The 18,645-nt window shown below is 37.0% G+C and overlaps 1 protein-coding gene across 12 annotated transcripts in view; it reads right to left on the reverse strand.

Annotated features, from left to right (window-relative positions):
* The window catches only part of DST (dystonin), a 453,158-nt gene that overhangs the window by 136,210 nt on the left and 298,303 nt on the right, over nucleotides 1–18,645 (reverse strand). For 10 of the 12 annotated variants that reach the window (XM_067565501.1, XM_067565500.1, XM_067565495.1 and 7 more), the window contains 11 exons: nucleotides 17,860–17,948; nucleotides 15,695–15,830; nucleotides 8,674–14,577; nucleotides 8,316–8,465; nucleotides 7,912–8,127; nucleotides 7,602–7,748; nucleotides 6,491–6,724; nucleotides 5,230–5,382; nucleotides 4,092–4,325; nucleotides 3,509–3,793; nucleotides 1,016–1,561 (listed from right to left, as the gene is read on the reverse strand). In XM_067565501.1, coding sequence (XP_067421602.1) covers nucleotides 1,016–1,561; nucleotides 3,509–3,793; nucleotides 4,092–4,325; nucleotides 5,230–5,382; nucleotides 6,491–6,724; nucleotides 7,602–7,748; nucleotides 7,912–8,127; nucleotides 8,316–8,465; nucleotides 8,674–14,577; nucleotides 15,695–15,830; nucleotides 17,860–17,948 — 8,094 coding nt within the window. The remainder of the gene's footprint in view (nucleotides 1–1,015; nucleotides 1,562–3,508; nucleotides 3,794–4,091; nucleotides 4,326–5,229; nucleotides 5,383–6,490; nucleotides 6,725–7,601; nucleotides 7,749–7,911; nucleotides 8,128–8,315; nucleotides 8,466–8,673; nucleotides 14,578–15,694; nucleotides 15,831–17,859; nucleotides 17,949–18,645) is intronic. The other 2 variants (XM_067565502.1, XM_067565498.1) reach the window with 1 other exon arrangement.

Below are 18,645 nucleotides of genomic sequence, written 5' to 3' on the forward strand. Positions count from 1 at the left end.
TAAAATTTCATTTAAAAATGCACACAGAAAATTATTTCAAACACTCAACACAAATTTAAAAATCATAGTGTGATTCTTTAAGCACAGACTGGCAAAACCTGTCCTCTGCTTTGCAGGTGTGGAGGATCCTTTGGCTACACAGCTGGTTCACCTCCTGTGCATGGGTTGTGTCAGGATATAGAGAGGCTGTGAAGGGAGCATGCAGAACCTCTGTGACACAAAGTCTAGCTCTGCAGGCAGCCACACAGAAAAGGAGTAGGGATTAGTGCCAAAGGGTTGATTGCTACACAGATCTTCCACTCCGTTCCTCAATAGGGACAGTGTAGGGCCTCAGAGCCTAATTCAATAGGCTCTATGTTCTGGGTGATAGGTTGCTTCCCCTCAACATTTTCATAGTTCTCAAGACCAGCAGAGTGAACTGGGTTGAGTGCTGGGGAAAGGAATTGCTCCTTAAAGGCAGTGGTTTCAGTGAGTGCACTGCCAACAATGGAGGTCAGACTGGGGAAAACTAGGATAGGGCACAGATAGATTAAAGCTTTCTATCAAATTTATATTTTTGAATGGTAATCTTGGCAGCTCCTGGCTTTTCTTTTATTTTGTTTTATTAATAAGATTAAAAGTAGGTTCCGCTTGGAAGGAAAAATTACAGGGCACAAATGATAGACAGAGGCAATAGGCAGACAAATCTAGAGGAGCCACAGAGTTTCCTTCCATCCCAAAATGTTACTCAGAAATTTCTGCTTTCATAGATTTTTAAGGCCAGAGGGGACCATCAGATCATCTAATTCAACCTCCCATATAATACAGGCCATAGAATTCACCCAGTTACCCCAATAACTTGTGTTTGACTAAAGCATATCTTTTAGAAAGACATCCAGTCTTGAACTGAAGACTTCAAGAGATAGGGAATAAACCATTTCCTTTCTAGTTTGTTCCAATGGTAAATCATCTTTCACATAAATATTTGGTGAGCCAATTCTATTCCCCGACTCATTCAGATGTAAATAAAACTTACCTTAGTATAAAGAGATTTGAAACGATCTGAGGCGCCATCCAGTTTTCTTTGCACCTCTGTGTAAGTAGCCGAAGTATCAATACCATCTTTGTCAGTCTTGACACCATCTTTTTTACTACAAGATTTAGCAGCATCTAACACCCTTTGTCCAGAAATTGTAATGTACCGTAAGTCACCTTTGTGAGAAATAACATCTTCTGAAAAACTCTTTTGCCTTTTGAGCTTGGTCATGACACCGGAGAAATCAGAAGCACCAGCCTCTAGGTTTTCAAGTTCTTGTTCTGACTGTTGTAGCCAGTTTTCAAACTCTCTGTAGTCTGTATCAAATTTCTCAAGTTCTTCCTGTAGAGAGTGCGTTAACTTCATTTTCCGTTCTGATTCAATTAAAGCAGTTTCATACTGGACTTTTAGTTCTTTCATGTTCCTTTGCATCTTCTCTTTTTCTTCAGGGGAAAGGTAGTGGCCTTGTTTCTCAAGTAGTGCTTGGGCAGACTGAGTTGCTATTATGACAGCCTGTTGCTGAGAAATAATTTTTTCATGCTGAGCCTATAAGAAAAAAATTCAAATGTTTATGACTAGCATCCTCATGTAGGGTTCCATCGCAGGACTTTTTTTTATCCAACATCTCTACTGAAATCACTGAGGAGTTCTGTCTAGAAACTGATAGCACAACACGGACCAAAATTACAAAGCAGCTCAGAATGTTAAAAGGCTTTTCCACATCTCTTCTTGTTGATCAGATACTAATTTTTGAGTAATGTAAATAATGAATAAGAGCGGCATTTTTAATTAGATTATTCAAAAATTGTTAACTGATCAATAAGAAGAGATGTGGAAAAACCCTTTAACATTCTGAGCTGCTCAAAATGCCACTCATTCATTATATACCTATAGCATTTTCAAACTTTAAGAAATAACTAGTGGTAATTATGGACCACATCCCAGTATAACATAGGCAAAACCCTTTTCACATTAATGAAATTTGGAGAAAAACTGATGCACATTGGATGAGGACCCAGTCCTATATTTCTAATACAACTCAGTGTAGTCACTTGCCCAAAGGACCACCATCAACAGGCAACTGCCATCAGAAACAACCACTGTAAATTTTCCCAAGATCTTTTTCCTCACTTCCAAGTTTTCCTCATTCCATAGGTTAACTCTCAAGATAGGCTTCATTATGTAACGTGCTAAATGATGGGCAGTTTTCTATAAGTATTCCGTTACTTGTTGCATATACAGTAGCTAGTGGTTCAACCTATGGGCTGCATATACCAAAGGGAGAATAGATATTTCCTATTTATTTTGAGTGAATGAGTCATTGCTAATTTTTATATTTTTAGTTCTAAAGATGATTATCAAATATCTTTCCTGATAGAAAAATTGCCATTCTATGGCAAAAAAATCCATACATATTGGATACCATATAGATTTAACCAACTTAAAACTAATAAATCACAGGAGCTATAAATGCATATTAAAAGAACCTGATGTAAACCATGTTTGGCTCTAGAAATTAAAATACCATATCTTTTCAAACACCTTAGTTCTTGAAGTGCCCCATTTCCTACAAAAAAATGACTATGTATATTGTAAAATAGGCTATGATGCCTCTCCATATATGTGTGGTAGACAATTATCCAAGATCAGATTTGAGCCCTCTGTTAATACTATTTTCTAAAAAGCACCAGTAAGTACAAACAAAACCAACTATGCTTCCATTTTCTTTAACAAGTTTTTAGATGGAAGTTATTCCAAAATGCTGAGTGTTTCTTTGATAAATTTCTGCAGATCCTCCATCAGTTCCTTCACTCAGAATCTTTGGGATTGTTAAAACTGTATCGAAACATACAGAAGACCATCATAATTATATATGCGGAATGGTGGAGATGTCTTAAAATTGCTGTGTTGTGGCGTTTTGAAGCTTCTGCTGAAGCATTCATAATATGGTGCTCTACTCTCTGGGAATTCATCACTTTTAAAGTGAAAGTAATGTAGATTAATAATCTTAGCAATCCAATAATTTTAACAATCCAATAACAACTGAGTGTGCAATCAATAAGGGAAATATGTCAGACCAAGTAATTTATCTTTGACAAAGATCAGAAAAGATCCATGACAGCATTATGAAACCATGGTTCTGCCTACAGTACTTTATCTATAATAACCATTGTACTGTGTTCATTTCAGCCTAGGGAAATAAAGGGCAGTGTGATCACCATTAAGATGTCAACATTTGCCACTGAGAACATTGCAATTTCTCCTATTCTTACAACAGGAAATAACTGGGTACCTGTGTGGTAATTGGCAAATGCTGATTTTAATACCTTTTCCATTAACAGAATATCTATCAATGTACATTACTTATTTCTTTGAAGTCTGATGGAAAGGTTGTCATTGATTTCAGTGGGCTTTGAATCAAGATCTAGGTACTTGTTATCTTAGTACGTAAGTACTGAATATTTGTTACAGCTGGTAACGTGCATATAGTACCTTGACTTTCTGATACTGCTGGTTCAGATTGTTGTCTGTGGGTTTTAATCTGCCATCTACATGGGTTTCAGTCTGTTGGTCAAGTTCCAACAGGTTACCATTGACCTCATCCTCCTCTCCCTCCAAAGCCTTTACATCCCCTTCTTTAAAATGGGTTCCATTCTGTTCTATAGCCAGTGTCCATTTCTTGTCCCCATGCTCCGCTGCCTTATCCACATTTGACAGCCAATCCAAAAGATTTTCTATCGTATTTTTACTCTCCTCCAGTTGTTCTATGGCGGCAACCTACACATGGAAAGTTCAGAGTTTGAATTCTGAAATCTTGTTTAGCCTTTACATAGCTTCAAATGTAGACATTTAAACCATTTTAAAAGACGTCATTAAAATCTGAAAATATCTGTTAAAATTGATATATTGGGAATCTGCTGTATTTGTAAAACAAGCATGCACTAATTACTTTGATAGTCACCCAAGTAAAATATGACTTTGATTTCTCATTGGCAAAATAGTAATAAGTGGAAAGTCTATTCCCCTAAGACTTTTTAAAAATTCAAATGAAGATGTAGAGTTCTAACATAAGAACCTTTTCTGTTTCCTGCTTAATAGCTGTTGTCACAGCTTTATCCAGCTCTTTTTTGGATTCTTCTGCCTTCTGGCTTAGCAGCAAACATTTTGTCTTAGCTTCATTAAGTTTCTGTTCAAGAATAGTCTTGTCTTCTTGTGACAGCTTTTCTCCATTCTCTTTCAAAAACATCTCAGTTTTTTTCACAATCTCTGCCAATGCCTGTGCACTTGCCTGCATATCTTTCTGTAACTCCTTATGGGATAAACAACAAAAGAATGTTACGAGAGGTAAATGATCTATCTATACGTTACTTCAAACTTCTGAGACATCTCTCCTTGACAGATAGCTTAACTCATCTCATCCCATACATTCTTGTAAACTCACTTTTATTACTGTAAATTAGTTCAGTCAGCAACATTGATCAATGTAACTATAATAATTTGTAAGATGAGTTACGCTTTTGTTTCTCATGTGGGATTTTGACCCCCCCAAATCTCAGACTGTAATACGTTTGGGCTCACTTACACATGATTTTCTCACATCTGACAAGAATGCTTTTGAACTGCAGAATCACATGTTAGATCTCAGGCATGCTACAAGGTTGTTTCTGAAAGTGTACAGCACATCACAGGACAGTCTATTCATTTGCTTTTTATCAAGCCACCCAGAATGGACGCAGTGTACAGAATCAATACCTTGGCTTCTGTAAACAAGGCATGGATTTGTGTCTTTTTATTTTCCCTCTTCCCCCCTCTCTCTCTGTCCTTTTTCCCTATCCACAGTGTTGTTGTGCTGATTTCCAAAACACTGGGCAAACTGAGAGGCCACCTCTTTTGCTGATGTCAAAGTTGCTGTGTGAATTAGCTGGCTCAGGGTGTTACATAACAAATCTGAATGTTGCTCTTCAATACCTCTCCTTCCAGAGAACCAAGCACATTATCAGAAGTGCCATAATTCTTTTCTGCACAGGGCCAGCATGAGATCCTGAGTCAGCTCCTGTTTCTACATCCCCCCATCCAGTCAGTGCTTGCTATTGTTGACCTAACACCTGTCCTAGTCTTTTTAATTTGCTCGCAGATTGGTTTCTTTATGGAATGTAACTAATTGAAAACATTATAAGATTGCTAAGGTTGCTGCTGTTTAGTCAAGTTTTCACCTCTTGTTTGGTTTGGTATTGCTTTAACTCAGTCTTGCTGTCTCCGATAACAAGAGTTTCTTGGTGACCAATAAGCCGATTTTCTGTTTGTGTAAAGAGATCACATATTTCCTGTAGTTTCTCCTTGCATTCCTGGTGCTGCTCAGCCACATCCTAATTTGTAGAAAGAAAGAAAACACAAAATTCTGCATAGGAATATTCAGAAGCTCCCTTATAAACTATATATTGCAAGGCAATAATTTTAAAAGTATGCTGTAAACATGATAGCAGTGGTACACAGTTTGAGCAAGGTGAATATATAGAAGTTATGAATTAGAAACCTCACATATGCTGTAAGTAAAAAAGATCATGTGTTGATGGAATTGCCCAGCAGAAGTCTGGCCATGCATATGTGTAAGAAATGAAACCTCCAACCAACAGAAGTGAAAATCCACATCTCTTAATCGCTTGAAACCTGTGATAAACATTATTAGTTCTTAAGAAGGATACCAAAAGAGAGGTTAATTGTGATTGGTGTGATAGCTCAATTGATATGCATAACATGTTACTTGAGTAGAATGTGCTTGCAACTTTTAAGCAATGTAGAAGAACAAAACATGCAGGATTTTATAGTTACCAAATTCTCATATATGTTTCTGATTCACCCATTTTTATATATTTCTCTGCCACAACATTTTGGCAAGAAACTTTCTTAGAATGTTACATAGCCTCAGGATTCTAAGTAATTTTTTCATAACATATCAAGTGTTGGGTAAAGTGGTGACCTCTGAAGCTTATACCTGTGCTTCTGTGAGAGGGAGGAAGGTGCAGGTATACTGAGGGCATCCTTTAAGTCAGCCCTGACTATACTTATTTAGCTAATTACAGACACAGTAGCTATATTATTCATGATTGTAAGCTATCACAAATACTTTTCCTTCAATCTGACAGAAATACTGGACCTGATCCCGCACTGCTGCTTCAATAATGATGTCTGAAAATTCAAGTATCCAGCCTATATGATTCCTAATATGTTAGTACTAAAAGGTATGGTCGCAACACAGAAAGACAAGAACAATTATTTATCAAACCTGATTGATAAAGTCTTTGTAGAATAATGAAGGCAAATATAATAAAATGTATAGGATATTATAATGTACTTAGTCCTATAGCCAATGCTTTCCAAGCAATTCATTTCTGATATGACAATCACATATTAGTATTAAAATTCCTCATCCATATAGATGAAACACTAAGTACACATGGACACACAAAGGCAAACCTTCTGATCACCAAGATCTTGTGCTGTCCGTAACAGTCTCTCTAAACTTTCCGTTTGAGATGTGATTGTTTCCTGTACTTCCTGAAAACCCTTCTGGGTACTATTTAAGAGCCTCAACAGCTGTTTGCTTTGATTAGGAGAAAGATCCTGGGCATGTTCAGAAATGAAGAACTGAACATCAAATGCTATGGAGTCCAGTTGTATTTTCATACAGCCAAGCTCTTTTGAAGTGTTCTGTAAATAAAGCGAGGAGAAATGACTGACCATAAAGAATAGTTCATTATTGATAAAGCATATTTCTGAAAGAAATAATATTATCCCTAGCCCAATGCCCAACTATGTTTTTGAGGAAAATTTTACCCCAAAAAAGGAATTAGTCTAAAGCTTGTAATTGAAGCCAAGGCAACTGGCTGAGTTTGTGCATGTTTTGCTTTCATGATCAGGGGTTTGTATCTCAAATTCCAAATAATGATGTTGATCAACGTCTTCTCCTTATTTGCTTTTTTATTTTTGCACATCAGAAGACTGACTGAAAATCAGCACAGAACATGTACTACTAGGGAGACATTCACCTAACTGGAGGAGCAGTTCTGCAAGAATTAGAAATGGGAGAATATGTATTGAAGGTATTTTCTGCCATTGGCTTTCTTGCCTTCCTCTGCAACCTATAGTGATGCTCCACCACCTCCCCACTCTGTGGGCAAATTCTGCCCTCAGTTACGTCTGTGTAACCCTACTGAAATCACTAAGCATTCTGCAACCCTATCCAAACCTCAGTGAAGTCACTGCACATTTTACATTTTGTATATATATTTGAATGTTTGGTTTCGTTCATGTCTTACGGGGAATCACATGAAGTCAGTGTTTAAGAGGCAGTTGAATTAATGGTTTAGGATTCTGTTTCTTTAAAGCGTCCATCCATAGCTGTTTTTGGAATGTACATTGAAGAGACTGGAGTTTAAGTATATGATCTAATTATAATAATTGGGATAGGTTGCAGACGTGCATTAGACATTCAGATGGGCCAGAGTTTTTTCATAGCGACAACATTACAATATCTTTTCTGATAATCAGTTACACTATTTCATCATTAAATATAAATGATACTTGCCGTAAGCAGCTGTAAGCTTTGCTTCACTTTTTCTATATCACTAGTATTCAGTGTCAGGTTGTTCAGAGTTTTACTGTTTTCTGTGATCCAGTCTGAAAACTTCTGAAGTTTGCTTAAAAGCTCCTCATGAAATATTGCAAGCTTAGACTAGAAAGGAAAGTTATATATTTATTTACAGTATCATAGTCTAACCAGCCAAATTTGATATTAAATTAAAGAAAATCAGACATTTAATTTATGCTAAAATAAATACAAAACTGAACTACTTTAAAGTGAAATACATTAAAAAAATCATTTAATAGAAACATACCATTTCAGAGTCAACAGCAAAGACTATTTGTTTTGCACGCTTTGAAGACATATCACAGACCACAAAAAAGGCCTTCTGTAAATATTCATAGCTTATTTTTAGCTCTTTAAGTTGTTCTTTGGGAATATCTGTGTGCAGAGATTTTAAAAACTCTTCTGTCGACTTCATATCATTTTTTAGAACAACAGCAAAGGTAGCCAGTCCTGATTCAAATGACTACAAACAAAATATAAGCAAGATGCATTACATTTACTAAGAGAAACAGGTTTAAAAGTAAATTAATGTAATTGTATTTAAAATCTGAACCATATCATCTCTCTGTTAGGGATTTCTAAAGCATCCAACACTGTACTATCTAAGTGCTACTTAGTGCATCATAGAAAAAAGAAGTTACATATACTTACCTCTAATTGTTCAAGTTGGGTTTTTAGCATTTCCAAATTGTTACTAATAGGCTGCTGATTATCCAAGTGGAATTTCATATCCTGAACTATTGGCAAATGTCCTCGCAATTTCTCTGTGTACCTTAAACACTGCTGTACTCCACTTAACAACTGAAAATAAGTTTTAACAATTAGAAAATGCTTTCTAAGTTAATAGAGAAACATAAAATTTGTTTTCATTACGATTTGTTTTAAATTTATAACTGGGGTGTGTGGTTTGGGGTTTTTTTGTTTTGGTTCAGTAATGGTCTCCAATATTTAAAAGGATGCATGCAATTACTTTAGCATAAAATGTGTAACTGTGACAGTTGTTACTTACCATGGAGCCTACTGGACTATCTTGTGGGGCAGTTTCTTTCATTTTCAGAATATCTTCAGAAAAGCTTTTGGAATGACTTTCTGACTTCTCAGGCTGATGGTCATTTTCCAAAATAACAGCTGTGCTGTGAACCAGTGAATGTCCTCTGAGAGTTTCTGATCCAAATTCTGTTAGTTCTGTTGAGAAAAGATTACACAGCTCCTCTGATTTGCTTACACACTCATCATCTGTAGAGATACCAGGAGTCTGTGAGCTGGTAAACAATTCATTTGCCAAATCACTCATCAATTCCTCTAATCTGTATGAACTTTCATCTCCAGGAGGGATTTGGAAGATTTGTTCAAGTTGAGAAGTAATAAATTTAGGAGCAGTAGCTTTTATCTCTCGGTCTTTTTCACTCTTGGCTTCTTCACTTGTTGTTTCATATGGATTGTCAGTCTTTTGGTTGCAGTGGTTTTGCTTCAATATATCAAGGAGGAGGTCAGGACTTCTGTTATCAGGCCAAGATAACTGAAGATTATCATGGTCCTTTTGATCTATGCATGATGGGGTAGCCATTAGCGTAGCGCTAATGTAATCACTTGTTTGCTTGATATTCGACTCACTGGAAGTCTCATTCCCCAAGTGTGTGTAACTAATCATTTTAAGTAAATTTCGCATTAAAACTTTTGTGTCAGAGTAATTTAAAGGTTCACCTTCCTGTTTCCAGTAAACGTGGCCATCTTTTAATTTGTTTTTTAAAATATTCTCTAAGTCTTCAATTAGTGCATCAGTTACTTCAGGAGAATGTGATATAACTCCCTCTTCCTGGAAGTCTTTGGGGAGCCTCACTTCTTTTTGTAATGATTCATCAGTCTTTTCTTTCCTGACATCATTTTCAATTAAAGTGGTCTTGTTGGTTAAAATATTTTGTTCGGTAATGCTTTTTACTCCACTACAACAAACAAGAGTTTCACATTCTTTCTGCACAACGTTATCCAAGCTATCACCTATGTTATCCAAAAGTCTAGAAGAAAAGTCTGCTGCACCTATATGGTTTACAGAATGACTAGTTTCTGCCCTGTCCTCTGACTCCCGGACATTCTCAATACTGCCTGCTGCGTCAGCTTTCTTAAAGGCAAATTCATTACTACAAATAATGTCATTTGCTGAAGTGTCTTCAAGAACGTAATCAGATTCTTGACAGATAATAGCCTCGTTTTCTTTGGTAACATTAATTCCCTTTGATTTTACTGTAAATGTCCTGGGAGAAGATTGAGCTTTAGAGTTTAATTCTTTTGGATGCACTGCTCCCATATCAGTAATACAGTCAGCTATCACTACCTCTTTTCCATTCTGTATATCATTTTCCTCACTTTCACTTTCCTTAAGATAGCAAGAATCTGCCTCATTCAGTTCTGAAATATCTTTTGCTTTTATGCCTTTTGCACATTGTTTTAAATAGGCAGAAAGGTCAAACGCTTCCATAAATTCATCTGATTTCACAGTATCAAAATCACTGTAATGTCCTAATTTAGCATCAGTTGAGGCTTGGCCAACACTTTCTTTTTCTTCATGTGAAACAACAATTGCACTACCTGTTTTAATAATAGATGCATCAAATATTTCCCCAAGGCTTTCCATATGAATGGGACTTTTACTGAATTCCTGGATATACCTTTCCTTTATCATAGTCACTATGTTTATATTTTGTTTAGGAATTTCAATACCTATTTCTATTTGACCAAGTCCTTTATTTATGACTGGGTGTGCTAAGTCAGTGAGAGAATCTAGACGATCACTGCCATTCACATAAGGCATATGTCTGACTACTTCATTATCCATTTGGGATGAATTTACCTTAAGCAGGTCTATACCAGTCACATGATTTGACATTTGCTCCATGAGTATGCCTTCCTTTGTTTCCTGTTTTTGCTCATAATCTGAACATGACATGGATATACTGTTATCATTTTTAGTTATGGTATGAACAGGTAACAGCTCTTCTGAAGGGAGTAAGTCTATTTGAGTCCGAATGTCTGCAGCAGCAGCAGCAGCTTGCTTAGCAATAGCAGATGGGGATGCACAAGCAGATCCCTCCTGAACAACTACAGGGTCTGTTGCCATGGCATCATTCATGCCAAGATCAGAAGTTAGAGTCTCATGCCGTGTGAAATTACTTTCTTCACTGTTAGATAACACGCATTCTATGCCAATGATGTTTTCAGGTTGAATATTTTCAGTGAAATCTTCTAACATAAGTTCACTTTCTACAAAATTCTCAGAAGCACTTTCAATTTCTTGTTGTCTTTCTTCTTTGGTTTTATCTTTAAGCTCAAGACTTCCTTCTTCAAAAACATCAGATACATTTTTGTATTTTTCTAAACTGTACTTTTCAGAGCATAGGTTACTATTTTGACTGTTAGAATCTAACTGCAAAATGTTATCACTTGCCATATGTTTTATAGGAAGATAACCATCCAAAGTATCAATATTCTGATTACATTCATCACAATCTTCCATTTCTTTGCAAGAAGCAAACAGCTGAATATCAACATTTTTATCCTGACACTGTGAGTAATAAATATTCATTACTTCATCCTCATACTCATCATAGTCAGTGCCATCATAACTATCACTACCATAATCCATATAATCATAATTTGCCTCTTTCTCCTCCTGCATTCCTTCATGCTCATACTCAGTAGAGTCACTTTTTGCTTGCATTTCACATTCCTTGTCTCCGTCTCCTTGCACTTCACCTTCATGCAGCTTTAATAAGCAACTAAAGCTGCTCTCTTTGCTTTCTTCACTCTCTATCATGACTGGTAGCGTCTGCTCCTTCTTTTCCAAATTCCCTATGTTTTCTGTCTCCTCTTCAGGGATGGCTTCCAACATTCCGGCACTTACTGAGGCTATATTTATAATCTCAAAGGACTCTGTCTGACTTACTTCACTAAAGCACGGGATACTATCCCCAGTATTATTCACATCTTCTTGAAAAGAGTTGAGTTCTTCTCTCACATTTACTAGCTTGTCTTTTTCTTCTTGGACACCTAAGGGTGTGTTGTCAGGCTCTGGAGTATCATCATCCTCAAGCTGTGAGGTATCATAATCATCATCAATCTGAGAGGAGTAATAGGAATCATCCCCATCAGCCTGAGAAGAGTCATAGGCATCATCATCATCATCATCATCAACCTGAGGTGTCTCATAAGCATCGGAATCATCTTCGTGCTGCAAGTAGTCACTTTCAAACTCTGGACTGCCATCTTCCAGCAGCAGATCGTCAGGTTTACAACTATTGTCTCCCAGTAGTAACTTGCCATATATAGCACCACTGTCCCCTATGAGTATTCCGCTGTGCATGCTGGTACTGTCTCCCAGCAATGGCCCGCCATGCATGCTGGTACTGTCTCCCAGGGACAGCGCCCCATGAGTATCAGTAATAGTGTCTTCCAACAGAGCCCTACGATGCACATCATGAGTGTCTTCCAGGGATGGCCCACCATGCAAAACAGTATGGTCCTCCAGCAGAGGCCTGCCACATGTATCAGTACTGTTTTTTAACAGAGGCTTGTAATGCACATCACTATTTTCTTCTGGGAGTGGTCCATCAGGCATACTGGTACAGTTCTCAAGGGATGGCCTGCCATACTCATTCTGTTCAGATGGTGGTATGCCATGCTTATGCTCATTACAAACAATTTGACTCTCTAATTCTTTACCAGAAACTTCTCCTAGAAGTCTGTTTTCAACATCTGTTTGGCTGAATGAATTGAAACTGCTCTGAAAATCACATTTTTTCTTATCCTTGTCAGTTAACATACTTTTGGCATCAGACTGCAAAATGTGAGGGCCACACTTTGGATTGCTTTCTTGAACAGGACTGACTTCACTATTAACTGACAAATCATTTACACCCAAAGAATTTTCTAAGGTTTTAAAAGTCTTGCTTTCCCTATGCAGGCTCTTTCTTCCATCTGGCATGCTGGTTTTGTCTTCATCTATTCCTGAAATAAGATTTTCTTGTGAGTATTTTGGACGATGCTTTTCTACATTTCCAGAGTTTGCTTGCTGATACACATGCTCACACTGTTCCATTTGTGTTCGTTCAGGATAGTCTTGAAAACTTGTGAATACATTCTCTTTTTCAGAGTTTTGAGTACCACCCATTACATTTCCAGTTTCTGCTTCAGGTTTAGACAACAAAGTGTTCAATGTACATTTTGACTGTGCAAAGCCATTAGCATTAAAGACATTTGCTCTACTGTGAAAATTGTTTCTCTCTGAACATTTATCACTTTGAGTATCTTCTTCAGGCTGTTTTAAGTTGCTGTCACTAAAAGTATTATGTGCACCTGTATACTCATCAAGGACACTGCTTGTGACATTATTAAGCATGACATTTTCAGGTTGCTTCAGATCGGTTCTTTTTGAGTTTACATATGTGCTACTAAAACCCCCTTCTGCCACATCAGTACTGGTGACAGAATCATCACCTTCCAACAACATGCTGACGGCTTCATCCAGATCTCCATCATATAACAAAAGTCTTTGCCCTGTGTTTGCATCCATATAACTATTTATCATCAGATAAGACATGAATAATTTCTTAGTTTGTTCTAAATTATGAGGCACGGGCGCGTCTGTGCCTAAAACTTCTTGCTCCTGTCTATAGTCATGAAATGCAGATGGTTGGAATTCATAAGATGATAACCATCTTGCAGTATTTTTACAAGAAGATTCTAAATCTTCCATGTTAGGCATTTTATCAGGTAAGATTACACTGTTCAAAACAGATACAGTATTGCCATCAATAACCCCCAGCTGTGCAGCATTATCCAAACTGAGTATTTCACAGGTTTCTGGAATATAAAGTGCAGCTATTTTCTGCCTGCCATTTAGTATCTTGCATGCCAGTTCACTTGTTATCATCCCTTGATGTAAAGAAGTAGATATGGGGAATATTTCACCAGTACGAGGCCAAATGAGGCCAATGAATCCTCTCTGTGCTTCTAGTATCAAGAGTGCACTGCTAGATGAAATTAAATTGCACTGTATGGCTTCATCTACAGTTAAGCGTTTGGATGAATTAGAACATACTATCCCACCAGTCTGAACCTGATGAGTCAGAATACCACAAGCAGTGTCCTGATCAATCAGCTCTTGTCTCATGGCCTCTTCCACAGTCATTCTATGCCCTGTGTCAGGTTCGACTATACCTCCAGACAGTAGCTGAGCCCCCAGCAACCTGAACATGGTTTCACGGTCTATGAGACCTTCATGGGCTGCTCTCAAAATAGTTATCCTCCTTCCACATTTTAGTGTTATTCTACCTCTTTCTTGCGGTCTTATAGGTAGAAGTCTTAATCCTGTTTCTTCACTTATTATGCTTCTCTGAACCATTTCCTCCAAGGAAATATTTTCTGCTGTATTGGGGTCTATGAGATCTTTGCATGTGTCTTGCCTTTCCAAAAGCTTTGAAAATAAAGCTGCAGAAATCAGGTTCCTCTGGAAAGCTTTGTGCAAAGTGAGTTGCTCCCCTGTAGCTGGCATAACTAGATACCCTCTGGAAAGCTGAATCTCAAGAATTTTGATGGCCAGAGTCTCTGGAATTATACCTTGTTCTAAAGCAGCTACAGCTGGAATATTTGTGAATGATGATTCTGAAATAATTTTCTTAGCATTATTTAATTCCTGTAGTTGCAGTAGAGTTTGTTCATCGATAAGTTCATGGTCTTTTGCTTCTTCAAGATCAAAACATATTCCTAATTCTGGTGAAATTAGCCCAGATATAATCAGCTGATTCTCAAGCAATCTAATGCCAGTATCATAATCAATTAAACCTTTTAAAACAGACTGAAATACTGAAAGGACTTCTCCAGTTGTTTGATTAATGATACCAGCAATAACATTATCCACCTAAAAAGAAATATAAAGAATGATTTTAAGTAATTTTATAATTGTACATATTAAATTTTGTTTTGCTTTTGAATACATATTAAGCACAAAATCATATACTTACCAGGACTGAGACAATGCTGTGAGTGTTAGCAGTTCAAATGCGCAAGTGATCTATGTCATTCAACAGCACACGATGTAATAAAAGATTTAAAATCAACATGCATCTGTGAATTGAAAACCTATGCTCTGCATACATAAATAGGGTTAGTGGAAGGCAACAGAATAGATGATTATATAGTGAGCAAATAGGACAAATACCTGGAAGGCAAACTGTCATGCTCTAAGTGTCTGTGAAAGGTTAGAAGATTCAAAAACAGTATGTGATACAAAATGACCATGCTATTCATGTTTACAGCATACAGCACTTTTGCACAGACACCCAAACATACGGAATCAGATATTATAGAACCCAAATACTGCAACTAGTTTGCGTGGAAAGCATGTAATCAGGTTGGCAACATTATTTGAAAATAATTATACAAGACATTACTTCTACTTGTATCTGCACACATACATTTGAAATACCTTTTTGACAGAATTTCATATTTAAGGTTTAGATTGATTTATAAAAAATGTACTTGCCGTATCTTATAACTAGTTACTGTATGTGGTTCCAACCATATATCCAATTGGAATTTAAGGAAAGTGTGGAATACTATATATCTTCTGGGATATCTCTGGGGGAGTACATGGCAGAGATTAACCCACGTTATTTTATGGTGTCATATTTTTGCAGCACACAGACTTAACTAGTTAAGCAATCAGAGGATGGCTTTTAAAGAGAAGAGTTAAAAGATGAATGATTTATCTTTCTTCATGCAAGGCACATGGTATTAAGACTCTTCACACAAGTTCTGATGAACAGAATGTTCATAGGCACACATAAGACTACATATTATTATACAAATGTATAGAAACTGCAGTCATTTGATTCAGGTTTCATCTTATTGATATATACAATCAAATCCAGTTTCTCCTTTCATTGTTAATATATTGTTCCACAACCATGCAATAAATCTCAAAAGAATAATGTATTATAGCTAGAAATATAACAACAAATTTTCTGTGCTATTACCTTTCCCTCCATCTTTTCATCACCTAAATTTTGTGCCTCCTGCAGTTGTTTCAAAGCTTCATTAGATAACAGGTTATAACCTTCTTGTAGGGACTTCACTTGTTTTTCCATTTCATTTCTCTCTCCATCCGTCATTCTACCAAAAAAATCAATAGATATGGTAACAATTATTATCAGATTTGAAAACTTCAGTGGGTGACAATAAGTTCTGCTTTTTCTGTTGGTTGTATGTGTGCGCACAAAGGGCAGAATGGCCTAGCAGATCAAATGGAAAACTAGTACTCAGAAGACTTGGACTTTATTCCCGGCTCAGCCAGTGGCTTGCTGGGTGACTGTGAACAAGTCACTTCACTTCCCTTTGCCTCATTTCCCCTATCTGCAACATGGGAGTGATGATAGTGACATCCTTTGCAAAGTGTATTGAGATCTACTGATGAAAAGTGCTAGATACTATAATTATTTTAGAAATGAGAGCAAAATCTGACTTGTGTTTTAGGCCAATATTAAGATGCATTATAAGGAAGTTGTATGAAAATATTCATCAAATACAGTTGAATAATTAATACATTTAAGTCAACTGCATGGCTTGCAGATATGCTGTGATCAGAAAATGAGACAAAATTAACTGAAAGATGCCTTTAGTTATTTATCCATCAGTTCTATTGTTTATGGTCTGTCAGCCAGTTTCTATGGCTCTGATTGTTTATTGATCACCAACCAAGCCAATGTGAATTAATTTTGACAGCAAGCATTCATGATAACCATAGGAAATGCTTTACTAAAATCTAAGTAAATTACATTTACTAATTTCAGTGATGGATGAAACAAACTTCTCTGTATGACTTATGTTTATCACTTAGTTTGTTAATATTGTAAAGTGTTTTGAGATCCTTCAAATGAAAGGTGCTGTATAAATTTAAAAGTATCATCATGTGTTGTGTCACCTAATCAAGGGTACTGTTGTGAAAACTGGGCCTACAAATTTACCTCAATTGTGGGCTCAATTGGAAAAACTGTGAGAAAATTCATGGAATGTCACAAGAACCTATAACAACAAATGTTAATGGGAAAAGGTGCAAAACAAGACAGAAAGACCAAATTACTCAAAAAAAATGCCTACTAATATAACTCAAAGACTGTGTTAAGATCATGACTGGTAAACAAGAAAAGTGAAGAACCTGGAAACCAATAAATCAAAATTGGTGTGTCAGAAATTAGACCTAACTGGTAGACAAAAGTAATGAGAGGATGGGCTATTCTGACCCATTGCTCCCTTTTTGGGGTCCTCAAAAAAGACTTTGGGGAGAAAAATAGGCTACTGGAGCGAGCTTCACCATCATGGCTGACACCCCCACCATCTTCTGGGACGCTGGACCTTTTTCATCCCAATCATGAAAAATGTCCTGATAGACCAAGCCACAGAAAGGGAGCCAGATGACACTCCCATCTCTACTGGCTACTGCTAAATCCTGAACACCATCTAGGACATGAGACTCTGTCACACATCCTCAGCCCCACGTGTCCTTTACCTTCCCCACCTTATTTTGTCTCTTTCCTATCTCTCTCCTTTTGTCTTCTGTCTAATAAGAGTCTGGCATAGCCACCAAGATTGCATATTTTGCAACACTGCTGTAAGCCTGTTACCAGAAAGCGGCAAGTAAAATAAATGCCCAAACCAGCCTGATGCTGGTACAAGTTTGCCAGATCTTGGGAGAGGCTGATAAGACTCTGTGCTGTGCCTGTGTTTTTCCAGCTGTTAGGTTGCAAGTGAGTCAATATCAGAGACAGAGGCTGTATTTTCTATCTGTATCTGTAATAAAAGGTTAAAAGGATTTTAATGATGTGTTTGCCATGGTACTAAGCAAACTGAGGTCTCTATATACCAAATCTTGAACCTTGTTTAACACTGTTTAATAATTGAAGCGTGACTGGGTTATGTTAACACTTACAAATCTTTGGGCCCCCTGCTTCCATCTAAATGTTATACACCTAATCAAGTTCTCTTCCCAATTACAGTTAAACTAAACAAACTAAACTAAAAGAACTTACAAAATATTACTACCCCCTGTAAGATGAGAATATCAGTCTGTTCCTTATAAGCAAATATGATGAACTAATTTAGTTACAGTTATATCAACAAAATGCTGTGATAAAATTTAACATACTTGTCACTGTGTTTAGCCAAAAATGACTGTGTAGTCTGCAAAGCCTCAGATATTTGTTCTTTCTTGGTTGCTATTTCATCAGTGGAAATCTGAAAAATATACAACCCAAATTCAGTTCTCCAGTGTGCACGTCTGAAAAAAGAGAGAATAGAAAAATAGCCGACACAGACTTTTCCACTAAGGTCAAAACACTCCATTACTTTTATTCTGAGTATTGATGAGCCTGCCATATTGGGCAAACTTTGTGTATTTCTGGGGACGTACCAGAGGTAAGGCTAGTTGTTTGTCATGGCAAATATTATCATTTTTAAAAAAGGGGAAAATGACAACATAAAGCTTTTGTCTAGAACTAAGCTGTTTGTCATGGACAATTAGGAAAGCCAAATATCCTTTATTTTAAAATAACATTTATTTAAAAGCCTATAATAGTATTTAACTAATCATTTTAAAACGTATTCTGCTACATGTGACATATGGAAAGCCAACTTTATAGAGATTTCATGAAGGAATCTTGTTGAGTAGGTTGCTGATCTGGATGACAAAGATCACAACTTCAGAAAAAAATACCGGAAAGTCACGGATTGTGTCCTGAAAGTCATGGTTGTGACAAAGAAGAATCTAGCACTGGCTCCAACTATAGAAAACCCAAAGGGGATAGGATGGGGCACAGATACAGCCCCCAGGCACCTTCCACATGAGCAAGTGGAGGTGAGCTGGCATAGGCTTACATGCTTCCCCTGGTTATGAGGTGTAGCAGTGGCCGATGCTGTGTGTGCTCCCTCAGTG

This window comes from Emydura macquarii, unplaced genomic scaffold, assembly GCF_026122565.2.
Source record: "Emydura macquarii macquarii isolate MOO-44397 ecotype Brisbane River unplaced genomic scaffold, CSIRO-AGI_Emac_v2 contig_2680, whole genome shotgun sequence".
In the NCBI taxonomy this organism is placed as follows: Eukaryota; Metazoa; Chordata; order Testudines; family Chelidae; genus Emydura; species Emydura macquarii.